This window comes from Mustela putorius, unplaced genomic scaffold, assembly GCF_011764305.1.
Source record: "Mustela putorius furo isolate JIRA1106 unplaced genomic scaffold, ASM1176430v1.1 tig00003909_pilon_pilon_pilon, whole genome shotgun sequence".
In the NCBI taxonomy this organism is placed as follows: domain Eukaryota; kingdom Metazoa; phylum Chordata; class Mammalia; order Carnivora; family Mustelidae; genus Mustela; species Mustela putorius.
The window spans coordinates 7,095,551-7,110,486 of NW_025422057.1; the positions used below are offsets into that span (position 1 = coordinate 7,095,551).

The 14,936-nt window shown below is 42.7% G+C and overlaps 1 protein-coding gene and 1 long non-coding RNA gene across 7 annotated transcripts in view; both read left to right on the plus strand.

Moving 5' to 3' along the window:
- The first annotated feature begins 5,533 nt into the window (after positions 1 to 5,533).
- EEF1AKMT2 (EEF1A lysine methyltransferase 2) overlaps positions 5,534 to 14,936 on the plus strand; it is a 71,143-nt gene continuing 61,740 nt past the window's right edge. For 2 of the 6 annotated variants that reach the window (XR_006603118.1, XM_004751746.3), the window contains exons 1-3: positions 5,537 to 5,706; positions 6,761 to 6,826; positions 7,840 to 7,954. Coding sequence is in view for 5 of the 6 variants with exons in the window: in XM_004751746.3 (XP_004751803.1) it covers positions 5,594 to 5,706; positions 6,761 to 6,826; positions 7,840 to 7,954 (294 nt within the window). In the remaining variant the exon portion in view is untranslated. Of the gene's footprint in view, positions 5,707 to 6,760; positions 6,827 to 7,839; positions 7,959 to 14,936 lie in introns of all 6 variants that reach the window. The other 4 variants (XM_013055721.2, XM_045068450.1, XM_045068449.1 and 1 more) reach the window with 4 other exon arrangements.
- LOC101692894 lies at positions 5,723 to 6,404 on the plus strand. The gene is made up of 2 exons (XR_199342.3): positions 5,723 to 5,933; positions 6,150 to 6,404. It is a non-coding gene; the product is annotated as an uncharacterized LOC101692894 (long non-coding RNA).

The window sequence follows — 14,936 nt, forward strand, 5'->3', positions numbered from 1 at the left end:
CTAGCACACCTAATGGTGGTCCAAGCCATTAACTCTCTCCTGGATCATTTTAACCATCTCTAACTTAAGAGGTCTGAACTGGGGGTACCTTTGGCGGAGTCTGGAGACATTTTTAGATGTCACAACTATGGGGAGGGTGCCACTGGTAATTTAGTGGTTAGAGGACAAGGACACTGGCTGCTAATCATCCTACAAAGCATGGGAGAGCCCCTCTCCCCCTCTCCCACATCAATGGGATGATGTTGAGAAACCCTATATTCCAGCTTCTGTCTTTAACCCCCTCCCTACCAAATCTATTCTCAACATAGCAACTAAGCTGGTCATGCTAAAACTGAAATTTAAAATTTAAATCATGTTGCTTCTTGGTCTAAACCCAAACCTTGTAATGACCTCGTCTGACTTCCTTCCTTTCTGCTGAGCCCTTTGTTCACTCTGCTTCAGCTACACTAGTCTTTCTGCTTCCTGGCAATTCCTATCTCGTCCTACCTCAGGGCCTTTGCACTTGCCCTTCTCTTTACCGAGAGTGCTCTTCTCATAGAGCAGCTCGAAGTTTCCTCCTTTATCTCTGCTCTAGATGTTGTAATGTGCCAGCCATACCCACCCTTCTGGGATTGATAGACTTATTATTCTAGCCGCAGGGGAAATTGTTTGCTTTCTCTGGGAATTACCTTCAGTGTAACAGAGTGTCATTGCCTAAGGTCATTCCGCTTTTCCTGGGCAACCAACATTCAAGGCCTTATCAGTGCAGACAGATAAAGGTCCACCACCTTCCCTTCAACTTGGGGCAACTCCAAAGGGTCAGCTCAGTTCCAGAGTGCTTTGTGGGGGAAAGGATGCTAGTGCTAGCTGAGGTGCTGTTGTAGCTGTACCCCGGTCCCAACCACTTCCTCCATCCAGCTCTGTTTCTTTCCCTTCCCCAGTAGGTGGTGAGCCTGAGAGTACTTCCTAATAAACTTTCACGTTCATCTCAGTGTTAGACTCTGCTTCCCTGGGGATACTACCTATGACGACCTCTTGTAGGTTTCCACTTGGTGCCACCCTGTCAGAGAATCCTTCCTTATCACCCTAGTTGGACTGCAGCCCTCACCTGATGTTCTCAATCTTCCTCCCCTGTTTCCCTTCCCCTCTCCCAGTCAGCACCACCTCACATCATCTCTGTCTTATTCATTTCCCCAGCGTATTGCCTTTGTTCCTCCACTGGCATATGCTGAACTGCATGAAGACAGGGACTCATCTTTGATTTACTTCCTGGTGTATCTCCAGGGGGACTCAGTCCCAGGACCCTGGGATCATGACCTGAGCTGAAGGCAGACACTGAAATGACTGAGTTACCCAGGTGTCCTGCCACAATATTGGTAACAGAAAATGCAACCGACAAACAATGCAAATGGTAAAATCCCATTTCTGTATATTTATCAAAACAAAGCAGTGCACTTCTGCAAGTACGTGTATGCCGGCAAATGGCACGCTGCCACGAGAGGTCTGAAAGTAGAAACAAGAAAGTCCAGTTTCATTTGGATTATGCCCATTGGGCAGTCAAGGAAACTGGAACCTAAAAGGGTTAAAGTACGTGCTTTGCCCAAGGTCACGCCTGGTAGGGACAAAGTTGTGATTGAAGTTCAAGATGGTGACTCCATAATCTGTGATCAGGCAAGAGAACACAAAGGAAAGGAATGGGTGACATCAGGCATCGAAGGAGAGAAAACCCAGCTGGGTTTTAGGGACCTCTGTAGAGGGAGAGAGGGGAAGAGAGGATAGCTGGGAACAGAGAAGGGGCCTAGAGCTGAATGGTTTGAAGGAGGTCTACTGGGAAGGGGCTGTGGTGGCCCCAGTGAGCTGTGAGCCTGAAGAAGCCCAAGGGAAGGCAGAATGATGACAAAAATGTCCCTGAGCCTTGAGACCAGGAGAAGCTGCATGCAGAGGGGTGGAGGAAGGGCAAAACAATGATGATGCTCTGCTTTGGCTGATGGTAGGATGGTCAGGAGCCAAACAAATGGAGAACATGGGGAAGACAGGGTTTGGAGGCATCAGAGCTGGGGGAGAAGGCAGTGCAAGAAAGTTCAGTTTTGAACAGGTTGAATTTCACATAACAAGAGACATCTTAGGCCAAAGCAGTAAAAGCCTAGAGCTGGGGATAGAGGATGAACCTGGAAGTCACTAATAGTAAGAAAAATACCTAACATTTACCAAACACTGACCATCTGCCAGGCTCTGTTCTAAGCTCTTTAGATGTACATTCTATGCCCTTATTCAGTTTTACTAACAATGCCCTGAAATAAATGCACTTTGTTGATTTTTAAAATTTTCATATTTTTTAACAATTTTATTTATTTGACAGAGGGAGCGAGAGAGTGTGTGTGTGAACAAGCAGGGACTGTGGCAGGCAGAGGGAGAGGCAGAACATGGGGCCTGATCCCAGAACCCTGGAATCATGACCTGAGCTGAAGACAGCCGCTGAGCTGACTGAGCCATCGAGGCGCTCCAAATAGACCTATTGTAAACTCTGTTTTATAACCGAAGAAACTGTGCTAGCATTTATTGAGCGTTTACCATGGGTCAGGCACGTAGGAGTTCACGGGAGTTCTCTCATTTAATCTCTACAAGGGCCCTAATTGTGAAAGGATGGGCATACTGAGGCCCTGAGAACTGACAGAACTTGCCTCTAGTCCTACATGATAGGGTCAGGACTCAAAACCTGAATCCAACTCTACAGCCTTGTGCCTACCTCCCGTTTTAGAAGGCTCACTTAAGAGCAGGTGGTGCTGGGAAAATAGGGAGGGGTTTTCAAGAATGGCATCCTAGGTGGTGTTGATCACCGCAAGAGGATCCAGGAAGGTAAAGCCTGGAACTTGACCCTCGGTTTGCCAAATGCGAAGTGTTTGAGAACTCTTGAAAGCACTGTTTCAGGGAAGTTGTAGGTAAGCAGGGTTCCGGACTGCAGGGATTGGCAGCATGAGAGAGGGCATCCGGAGAGCTCCCCCCACACCCCCCAATACCGCCTATGTAATGGACACCTGGTGAGAGGACTATGTTCCTTGGATCATTCCACCTTCTCCTTGGTGATGGGCAGCTCTGCTCGGATTGAGCTTCTCCACCCTCCACTAAGAATCCTGTTGCCCTGGGTGATCAGAGGTGGTGCCCCACACAGCCGTCAGGACTAAACAGCCAGAGTTATCCTGGAGCCAGAGCAGGAACTCTTTATAAACAGAGGGTTTTTCCAGGGCTTCATACCAACAACTGTTTATAGTGTTCATCACACACAGCAAAAACAGCTTAAGTGTTGGCAGGACACCAGGTTGAAGATGGTGTTATCTTTCATGGGTGCTTCTTAATTAGAACCTAAAACTTTTTAAGACTTGGTCACATTCAAGCTTGCTTTCTCTAACATCTAGAGCCTGGAAAAGATCAAAACAACCATTTGCCCAGCGCAGCACTAATTGGCTGTGGCATTTGGTGGTTTTATTACACTGTAATAAGGTTACTTCTGTTATTTCTTGAGTCCTTTAATCACTATACACATGGATCCCCATCTGTCTTTTACTGTATTCTAGCACCAGTAGTTGCTGGAACATCTTGGAACATCTTGTCTAGGAGAAGATGCACATTCAGTCCTCACTGGGGTCTCTGTCAACTGTTGGTGCTGTTTACCTCTAGGGACTTATTGGACTTCTGTTTGCTGAGTCAACAGAAACGCGGCCTAGGAAACATTCCTTTTGGTTGGAAGGCAGCTTTCCTAGGAGCCTTTGAGAGCCTTGCCTAGGACATTGGACTGTCAGTAGTTCACTGCTGCTACAGAACCCCCCCGACCTTTGGCTCATAGATTTCTCATATTATACTACAGAACTCCCAGTGGTTGTCAGACCAAGAGCAGATGAATTTCAGGTTCCTGGTTTGGAAGCAACCTGGTAAGAACCAGTCACCATCTATCTTAGGCATGGTGCAGGTGAGGAAGTTGAAGCATACAAAGGTTAGGAGTCTTGGGCAAGGTCAAGGTGCCTGGTTAGGGGCAGAACTAAGACAGGCATCCGAGCATCTTGACTCCCAGCATTTTCCTCCACACACTCTGATTCCCATGGTTGGAGTACTATGGTGTGGGGGACGGGGAGGATGTGGTGTGGTGGTGTCGTAAGGCAGTCATTTCTCTGGGCATAAATTCCCGTGTCCACCAGTGATGTCAAGTTCTGAGAGGGCAGAATGCTATTTTTAAGGGAGAATCCAAACTACAAATTAAATCTCTGACCAGGAAGCCGAAAAATGCAGCAGACTATCCCATCCAATTTCCAGATCTGACCATGATGTGCATACATGAGGTGATTTGTGTTTGCAATCAGCAGTGTTGGCTTAAGGTAATGTGGTTTTCCCATTGCCAGCCTTGTCCAAAATGCAGTACCTTGAATAGTCCTGTTTTTAAAAAATGTAGCTGAGTAACTTTTTTTTTTAATATCTTGTTTGTTTCTTTATTGAGAGAGCACGAGAGAATGCATGTGCAAGTGGGGGAGGCAGAGAAAGAGAGAAGGCGAGAGAGAATCTCAAGCCAGCTCTGAGTTGAGCACGGACCCTAACACCCAGCTCCATCACCTGACCCTGAGATCATGACCTGAGCAGAAGTCAAGAGTCAGTAGTGGATTAACAGACTGAGCCACCAGGCAGCTGAGTAACCTTAAATATCTAATAGATCTTATTCAGTGAATCATGAAGCAGACGATACCCAGTCTATGAAGTAGAAGGGAGCTCTGAGGAGTTGTGCAAAATGGGAGGTTTTTATAGGCATCAGATACCGGGTTGGGGGTGGTGGGGGTGGGGAGGGTTGGGGCACCTCGGTGGCTCGTTCCTAAAGCATCTGCCTTAGGCTCAGGTCATGATTCCAGAGTCCTGGGATCCAGCCCCACATTGGCTCCCTGCTCCGTGGGAAGCCTGCTTCTCCCTCTCCCACTTCCCCTCCTTCTGTCCCCTCTTTAGTTGTGTCTCTGTCAAATAAATAAATAAAATAAAATAAAAAAAAAGCAGGGGGTGCGTTGGCTAGTACATTACGAATGGATTATTTCAACATCCCAAACTAACGTAAAGTTGTCAACTATACTTGAATAAAATAATAAGAAGAAAAAGAATGGATTGGTTCGGACAATGTCACTCTCCCTTAAGGGAATCTTCTCAGGCAGATTACTGCACTAATGCCCACCAGAGAATTCCATACTGATTGGTTTAAAATTCCATTCCTGGAAGAGGCTCAAATCGGCAGTTAACGTTGGATATTAAGTCTCAGGTTTAGCAAACCTGACTCCATTTGGACCTGCTTCTTCCTCTCAGTCCCTTACAAGCAGCAGTCCTCCCATGCAGCGGCGCTTAGGCGGGCACCCCAGCAACCGGGTGCCTCTGACGCTGGCGGCAGCGGCCAGAGAGGCAGGCGAGACCCCGGCGACCACGCCTGGGTTTGCGAACCTCCACTCGGGACCAAAGACGAGCTGAGGGAGCCGAGGCCAGGAGTAGTAGAGAGGGCGGCCTCCTGCCGCCTAGAGGCGCCCACCGACGAGTCCGCTCTGCCTGTGCCTCGTCTCTATGGCGGCCCCAACGGCCCTCCGGGGCGCGGAGCGGGATGAACTCGGGCACGGGCGACGGCGGCGGCGGTGCTGGGGCCGCGGAGCCGTCCCGGAGCGGCAGTCCCGGGGAGGATGGCTTCGCCCCGTCGGCGCTGGGGACCCGAGAGCAGTGAGTGTGGCATTGGGCAGGGAGCCTGAGCTGCTCCGCCCGGCTTGGGCCCCCGGGGCGGGGACGGGGAGGGGGAAGAGGGCCCCGGAAGATGGGGAGGACCTGGGGGGGCGGCGGGGAGTGGCGCGAGGAAGCTCAGAGGGGGCTGGTGGGCTGGAATCCCGAGGGGCAACCCTGGGGGTGGTTAAGAGGCGCTCCAAGGAGCCGGCGTGTAAAGGGCACGTGAGGTGCGGAATGGCCTCCGAAGCTCTTGGGGGAGGCCTCGTTGGGGGGTCTGGACCCGGAGGGGCGGGCTTGGGAAAAGCGCGAGGGGCCGGGACGTAGGGCTGCTGGGTAGGGGATGGGGTAGGGATGTGGGAGCCGGGAGGATGACCCGAGGAGGGAGCGAGGAGAAAGTGATCTGACCGTAAATCGATGTGCGGTATTTATGGGCGAATTAATAGATGGGTGAGCGAATGCCAGGGGAAAGGTACGGATGGAAGGTGAGTTGGAGGACCGAGAGGGAGCAGCAATTCTGGAGAGGGGACGTGGGAAGCGAAGGCAAGTGTTGGGGAGAGGGAACTAGACTTCCAAGGAGTAAATGTTAAACGTGCAGCTTAATCTTTAGGCAGAGCTTGTGTTTGCTGAGTTCCCTTGTGAGGAACCACTGTATTGGTAGGAAATCTTTGTGTCCGCACGTTTTAGACTGAAATGTGCTATGATGACACTGTGCCTGTGCAGTGAAGTTTTGGGCTCGTGTTTGGGACTTAGGGATCCGTGGACACATACTTATTTGTGGGTGTGTGGGTTTTTTTTTTTTTTTAATTAAGCTAAAATATATAGCATTTTTATGTGTCAGGTATTGTACTTAGAGCTTTACATGTGTAAACTTATCTGCTTGTCTGTGTCTTTCATTCTTTTAACAAGGATGTTAAGAGCGTGATCTAGTGCACTTACTGAAAACACTGATAATGTCTGAAACTTCTGTCATAAATACCTACAATGTATTAGAAACATTTACATTGTAATTCAGTTTGATTCAAGAATCTTGCTTTGCATTTGATTATTTATATAGTTGGGATGCTGTCTATGAGAGAGAGCTGCAAACTTTTCAAGAATATGGAGATACAGGAGAAATCTGGTGAGTTAGAAAAAATAGCGGAATTATGATTCAGAAGAGTGTGTGTGTGTACGTCTTTAAAGTGCTTACCCCCAAAGAAAATAAAGACAGCCTGAAAGTTCTGGGAATCTTGGACTGATTCTGGCTTTAGCAGGTAGATTTAAAGAATCTCGCTCTTCTCTCTCTTTTAATGGTCCAGACTTAAATTTGATGAGAATATTGGTATCCTCTGCTTTTTGAAAATTCACATTATGTCTCTCAGCTTTTATGAAAGACTTATATTAGTACCTGTTTTTGTTAACTGATAGAAATATGAAGATTTTCTCTTGTACTAAGAAAGGTGAAAAGCAAAAATAGCGTTCACCGTTTGTTTTTCAGTGAGCCATTTAGGGAGGCAGTGCATATCCCAGCAGCAAGAGTGGTGCTGCCAGGCTTCCCTCCCCAGGAACTACACTCAGCATCCCAGCGCAAGGCCACTATAGCTTTGAACAGTGTCTGTGAGCGTTTGTGCTTTATCTTGATTTATTTTGTGCCTGTGTTAGCAAGACGTGTCTTGTGGTATCAGGCCTAAGACAGGTTATATTTGGAGTCTGGGAATGCTGAAAAATTCTACCACATAAATTACTGGTCATTGTTTCTTTGCTTTGTGCCATTTTGCCTTAGGAAAGATTTCATAGCAGTGCTCTACTTGCCATTAGTGGGGGAAACCTGTGTTAGGAAGTTGCTATCATCCTGTGATCATCCTTGTTCAATGAGCAGTAACATTTTGAGCCATCAGCATATACAAGTGCTGATGCTGATGTAGTGAAACATTAATAAGTAACATATTGACCTTATCTGTTGTGTCCTATTCTAGGGAGCATACTCTCTTCAGTAATAGCACAGGTGAAGCTTAAGCAGCCACAGATGCTACGTCTTCTTTCAAAAAAAGGCTTAATTGAGCATATTGTATAAGCTGCTTAAATGGAATATAGTTATAATCTTTGCTCTATATTCCTCTGGTCTTTGAATAACGGATTCTCTGTTTCTAATAGGTTTGGAGAAGAGAGTATGGATCGGCTAATAAGGTGGATGCAAAACCGCAAGATTCCATTGGATGCTTCAGTGCTTGATATTGGAACTGGAAATGGTGTTTTCTTGGTTGAACTTGTTGGTACTTTTAGTATTCATGTGTTAAAGCCAAATTTTGAAGTGAAATTAAAAAAGAAATCTTGGAAGTGAGGATACTAATTATGTTAATCTAAAGTAGAAGAGCAAAAAAAAAAAAACCAAAAACCAAAAACCAAACAACTAATAAATAAACAAAGTAGTAGAGGAGTTGTACCACTTACTTTGAGAAGTACACAGTAGAAAAGGGAGGCTGCATGGATTGTGAGAAAGCATTAAATGAGAAGCCAGGGGATCTGAGTCCAGTTTTGGCCCTTCTGGCCTTAGTCTTGACCTTGAGCAAGCCACTTAATTTCTCTGGGTGTAGTGTATTGTAGTTTTTTTCCTAAAGCTTTTGACAAGGTGATCTTAATTGGTTTCTTTAGCTCAGAACTCTGGAAATCTGTGTGTATAAAAGAAAGGTGACTTTTTTACGCTTCTTGTAGGACATAAATACCTTATGTGCATATGGTTCGAAGAGCGTATTTTTTCTATGGAACTGAATTTTGGCACGAAACCATCACTGTTGTGTACCTGTTGTGTGCTCATGGCTGTGGCTTGTACTATGGAGAAAATTATAAAACTTAGGCTTCCTCCTAGATGGCTTTACTGTCTTAATGTAAACGGATATATACATAATGGTGACATTTATTGAATGGCTTCCACATGCCAGGCCTTGTGCTAGGCATTGGCAACCTGAAAATATAGACCTTGTACTTGAATACGATAGAGGATAGACAGATATATAAACAATTAATGCTGTAAGTTGATATGTGTGATAATAGATGACTGAATATAGAAAAGAAGGCAGTTAATTTGGGGGAGCAGAGATAGGAAGGGTCTTGGAGGAGCTAATATCCACGTTGGGTGGAAATTGCAGGGGCAGGATGTGGTGAGTGTGGGAGAGGGAGAGACTTTCAAACAGTGGAAATAATATTTAAAGATTTGGGTCGGGGGTGCCTGGCTGGCTTAGTTTGTGGAGTGTGCAGCTCTTGATCTTGGAGTTGTGAGTTTAAGCCCCATCCATGTTGAGTGTGGAGATTGCTAAAAACAAACAAACAAATAAATAAATAAATAAATAAAGACGTGAAGGTTTGAAGCAGCAGCATGTACTGGGGATGTAAATAATTTGGGAAGTTAGAATATAAAGTGTATTGATGGGATGGACGGAGGCGAGGATTAACTTAAAGGTAGGAGCCATATCATATACCACGTCTAACAGGTTAGATTTTACTTTTAGGTTAGGGGAAGCCATTAAAATGTTTTAAGCAGTGGAGTATGATTAGAAAAAACTTCGGTAAATGTTTTTGAAGCTTAAGGTATAATGTATGTATGTCCAAGTGCATAAATCAAAAGCATGTGGCTCAGTGAATTTCTGCAAAGTGAACATAACTGTAGTCACCTATCAACTATTGCCCTGGTCAAGAAGTAAAAAATATTACAGACTCTAGAAACTCCCCTGAACTCCCTACCAGTCCTTTCTAAATTACTTTCTCCTTCCTCTCTAAAGGAAGCCACTAATGGCAAGGAGTTTTAACATTGGAGATTAATTTGCCTGTTTTTGAATGTATACGTGGAGGACTCCAGTTCGCTTTCCAGTGTGTTCTCCACTTTCTGTGAGAGTCACTCAAGTTGTTGTGTGTAGTAGTAACACATTCATTTTCATTGCTGTATAAGATTTATTTACACTCAGCTTTATTCATTCTCTTGTTTACCTGCAGATTCTTTTGGATTTTAGTAGTTTATTTGTAGAAGCTAATGATTTATCCTTTGAGACTTTGAGACTTGAGACTTTGAGAAAGTAGATTCTTTCATATTTTTACATATACAGTTGACTCTTGAACAACAGCGGTTTGAACTATGCAGGCCCACTTATTTGTGGAATTTTTTTCAATAAATGTATGTATAGTCCTAAAATGTATTTTTCTTGTGATTTTCTTAATCTTTTCCTTTCTCTAACTTTATTGTAAGAATACAGTATATGATACACATGGCATACAAAGTACATGTTGATCGATTGTTATTTTATCAGTAAGGTTTCCACTCAGCAATAGGGTATGGGGTGCCTGGTGGGTCACTCCGCTAGGCGTGTAACTCTTGATTTTTGGCTCAGCTCATGATTTCAGGGTTGTGAGACTGAGCATGGTGTCGTGCTCTGTACTGAGTGTGGTGTCTGCTTAGGATTCTCTTTTACTCTCTGCCCTTTCCTCCGGCTCACTCTCGCTTTAAAAAAACTGACTAAAACCAAGCCCCAACCTTTAAATCCCAGTCTTAACTCAGCCCTTAAATACCCATAGATGATTAGTAAAGTTTTGTGGGAATCAAATGTTAAATGCAAATTTTTGACTACATGGAGTGTCAGTACTCTTAACCTCTGTGTTGTTCAATAGTTAACTGTGTAATTATGCAGACTTTGAATAATGGTCATTTTCTTTCTTCCTTTCCAATCCTTTATAACTTTTCTCTTATTACACGGTCTCGGACTTCTAGTAGAATGTTGAAAAGAAGTGGTAACAGAAGACATCCTTGTCGTTTTTCCCCTTTCCAGAGATTACTTTGAAAGTTTCACTGTTAGGTATGATGTTAGCTTGTAAATTTGTTTTGTAGATCACTTGGTATCAGACTAAAGAAGTTTCTTTCTATTCCTCCTTTGCTGAAAGAGAGTGAGTGTGTGTGTTTCTTATAAATATTGTTATTTATCAAATGTTTTTCCTGTTGTTGAGATAATCATATGAATTTTCTTCTTTAGCCTGTTTGTGTTGATGAATTACATTCATCATTTTTAAATGTCAATTACATTTCTGGAATGATTCCAACTTACATATATCATTGGATTCACTTTGTTAATATTTTGTTTAGGGTTTTGCAACTCTGCCCATGAGAAAGATTGTCTCAGTAATTTAAATTTTTTGTAGTGTTCTTGTCAAGTTTTAGTAACAGGTTATGCTGACATCATTAAATGAGAATGTATTTTTTTGAAAGAGTTTATTAATGATTAGTGTTTCTTCCTTAAATGTTTGCTAGAATTCACTGGTGAAGCCACCTACAGGTGGAGTCTTAAGGGAAGTTACTTTCTTTTTTAATGTGTACTTACTAAATGTAGTGTGATGTACGTATGGAAAAATGGTCATTAAGTATATAGCATTTACAAAATGAACACCTTTGTGTAACTCACCAGACTGATCAAGAACTTAAACATTGTTAGTGTCATAGAAGAAGCCCCTTTGTGCACTCCCTCACTCCCATTCCTTCCTAAAGCTTTCACTATTCTGATGTCTATCATCATGTTAGGCTGTTTTTGGTGTTAGCTGTACTTGTTTCTCATTGTGATTTTATTTATCTGTTTGTCAGTCAGAGAGAGAGAGAGAGAGAGAATGCCGTGCTAGCGGGGGGAGTGGCGGCAGGGGGAGAAGCAGCTCCTGCTGAGCAGGGAGGCTGATGGGGTAACTGACTGAGCTACCCAGGCATCCCTATTTATTTTTTTAGGATTTTATTTATTTGAGAGAGAGAGAGCGCATGCACGGCCAAGCATGAGCAAGGTGGGGTGGTGGGCTGGGGCAGAGGGAGAGAGAGAGAGAGAGAAGCACTCTTTGCTGAGCTGACTCCAGTGCAATCCCAGGTACCCAGATGACCTGAGCCGAAGGCAGACGCTTAACCAGCTGAGCCACCCAGGCAGCCCCTCACTGTGGTTTTAATTAACATCTCCCTAATAATTAATGATGTTGACCACCTTTTCATGTACTTATTTGCCATTTGTATATCTTGTTTGGTGATGGGGGTTCAGATCTTTTGGCCATTTTTAGACTGGGTTGTTTGTTTGCTTATTGGTAAGAGTTGAGGATTCTTTATGTATTCTGGATATAAGTTCTTTACCAGGTATGTGGTTTTCAAATATGTTCTCCTGGTCTTTGGCTTCTTTTTTTATTCTCTTTTTAAGATTTTATTTATTTATTTGAGAGAGATCACAAGCAGGCAGAGAGGCAGGCAGAGAGAGAGGAAGAAGCAGGCTCCCTGCTGAGCAGAGAGCCAGATGCGGGGCTCGATCCCAGGACTCCGAGTTCATGACCTGAGCCGAAGGCAGCGGCCTAACCCGCTGAGCCACCCAGGCACCCCATCTTTTTTTATTCTCTTAATAGCATCTTTTGAAGGGCAGAAGTTCTTGATTTTGATGAAGTCCAGTTTATTGACTTTTTTCTCATATGGATTGTGCTTTTGTGAACATAATAACTCTTTGCCTAACCCAAGGTCACACAGGTTTTTTCCTATTTTGTCTTCCAAATGTTTAAGTTTACATTTATTTTCTTTCTTTCTTTTTTTAAATTTTAAGTAGACTCCACATCCGATGTGGGGCTTAAACTCACAACCCTGAGATTAAGAATAGCACGCTCCACTGACTGAGCCAGGCAGGTGCCCCCTACCTTTTACATTTAGATCTGTGATTTTTTTTTTTTAAAGATATATTATTTATTTGTTTTAAGATATTTATTTATTTGTTTGAGAGAGCGTGTGTGCTAGACAGAGAGAGAGTGCGTGCGTGAGCACGAACAAGTGGAGGGGTAGAGGGTGAGGTGGAGCAGACTCCCCGCTGAGCAAGGAGCCCGTTATGGGACTCCATCCCAGGATCCTGGGGTTATAACCCGAGCCAAAGCAGAGGCTTAACCAACTGAGCCATCCAGGCGCCCCTGAATAAATAAAAATCTAAAAAAAAATTAATTTCTAGTAGTTCATTGCTAATAAAAGCACAAATGATTTCTCTATTAATTTTATATCTGGTAATTCAGACATTAATTCTAATAGTTTATTTATAGATTCTTTTAGATTTTCTTATGTACAGTAATGTCATGTAGTTTTAGTTCTTCAATTTCAACTTTGATACCTTGTTTATTGAAATGCTCTGTACTCTTGAATACAGTGTTGAATAAAAATATGAAGGCAGATAGCCTAGTAGAAGAGGAAGGTTTCTAGTATTTCACTGTTACATATGGTGTTAGTTATAGGTTTTTTAGATAGTTTATCAGATTGAGGGTGTTCCTTTATATTCCCCTTTAAGTTTTTAATCATGAATGGGTGGTGAATTTGATCAGCTGCTTTTTTTGATATTGAGATGATTAGATGATTTTTCTTTATTAATGTTGAATTGATTCGTTTTGGGGACAGGGTGTCTTTATTTTTTTTTAATTGACTTTTTTTTTTAAGATTTTATTTTTATTTATTTGACAGAGAGATCACAAGTAGGCAGAGAGGCAGGCAGAGAGAGAGGAGGAAGCGGGCTCCGTGCTGAGCAGAGAGCCCGATATGGGACTCAATCCCAGGATCCTGAGATCATGACCCGAGCCAAAGGCAGCGGCTCAACCCACTGAGCCACCCAGGCGCCCTTAATTGACATTTTTATTAAAAAAATTTTACGGATTTTTTTTTTTTTTTAATATTTTCTAAGTAAGCCCTGCACCCAGTGTGGGGCTTGAACTCATGACCTGGAGTGAGTGGTAGTTTTTGGCATGCTCTACCAACTGAGCCAGCCACGTGCCCTTAATTGGTCACTCTTACAACAAACTTCCATTCTTGAAATAAACCAAGTTTGATTGCTGTGTATCATCCCTTTCATAGATTATTGGATTTCATTTGGTAGTATTTATTTTGCTTACCCTTTGTATAGTTTCATGAGAGAGATTAGTAAGAAATATTCTTCACAAGAAATTTTCATGTAAGGTTTTTGTATCAAGGTTATGCTGGCCTCTGAACAAGATGGGAAATCTCTCTCCTTTTATTCTTTAGGAAAACTTGTAATTGGCTTTGTTTCTTCCTTAAATGTTCAGAAGAATTCTTGGTGACATCCTCTGGAATATGGAGGGTTTTTTATTGTGTTTTTCAAATTTATCTGTTTATCTAGATGTTAACATTTTATTAGTGTCAAGTTCATAATTTACTGTTAAATTTAAAAAATGTACATACTATAACATTGACTTTTTTGCATAGAGTTCTGTGGATTTTAGCACATGTACAGGTTGATATAATCACCTTTACAGTCAGGATACAGAATAGGTGCATCCTATGTAACCCCATCTTTTCCCCCTGCTAGCCGCCAGTCTGTTCTCCATCACTAGTTTGTGCTTTTGAGAATGTCCTATAAAATGGAATCATGCAGTATTATCATCTTTTGAGTTTTCCCCTTCTTTTGCTCAACATAGTACTTTGGAGATTCATCCACGTTTTTGTACGTAGCAGTATTCATTTTATTGCTGAAATGTGGCCAATGTATGGATATATCGCAGTTTGTTTATCCATGTACTTGCTGAAGGACATGTGAATTGTTGGTAGTTTTTGGCAATTATGAATAAGCTGCTGTGAACATTTGTGTAAACATTTTGGTATGAACGTGTTTAATTTTGCTAATGTAAATATGTGTTTACCTTTATTAGAAACTGCCAAGCCACTTTTCTGTGTGGTTGTACCATTTTGCTTTCACATTTCACATACATAAACAATGTATGGTGGTTGCGCTTGGTCTGTATCTTTGCTGACACAATTGCCCATGTTTGCTGTTTTAGACATTCTAATGTGTGTATAGTGGCGTCTAATGATGGTTTTAGTGTGTAGTTCTCTGATGGCTGATTATGTTGAACGTGTTTTCATGTACTTACTTGTTATCTTTATATATTGTTCAGTGAAATTTCTGTTACAGTCTTTTGCTCATTTTTGGATTGAATTGTTTTCTGACTGTCGAATTTTGTGTGTTCTTTGTATGTTCTGAATACAAGTCTTCTCTGAAACATAATTGTAAATGTTTTCTAACTTCTCTTCAGTCTAGCTTCTTTTTTTATTCTGTTAAGAGATGAAAAGTAAAATTTTAAATTTTGATAAAGTCCCAGTTTGAGTTATTTCTTTATATTTTTTCTATTAAGTATCTCTGCGCCGGGCTTGAATTCTTGACTCTAAGGTCAAGAGTTACTTGCTCCGCTGACTGAGTCAGCTAGGCACCCCTAGT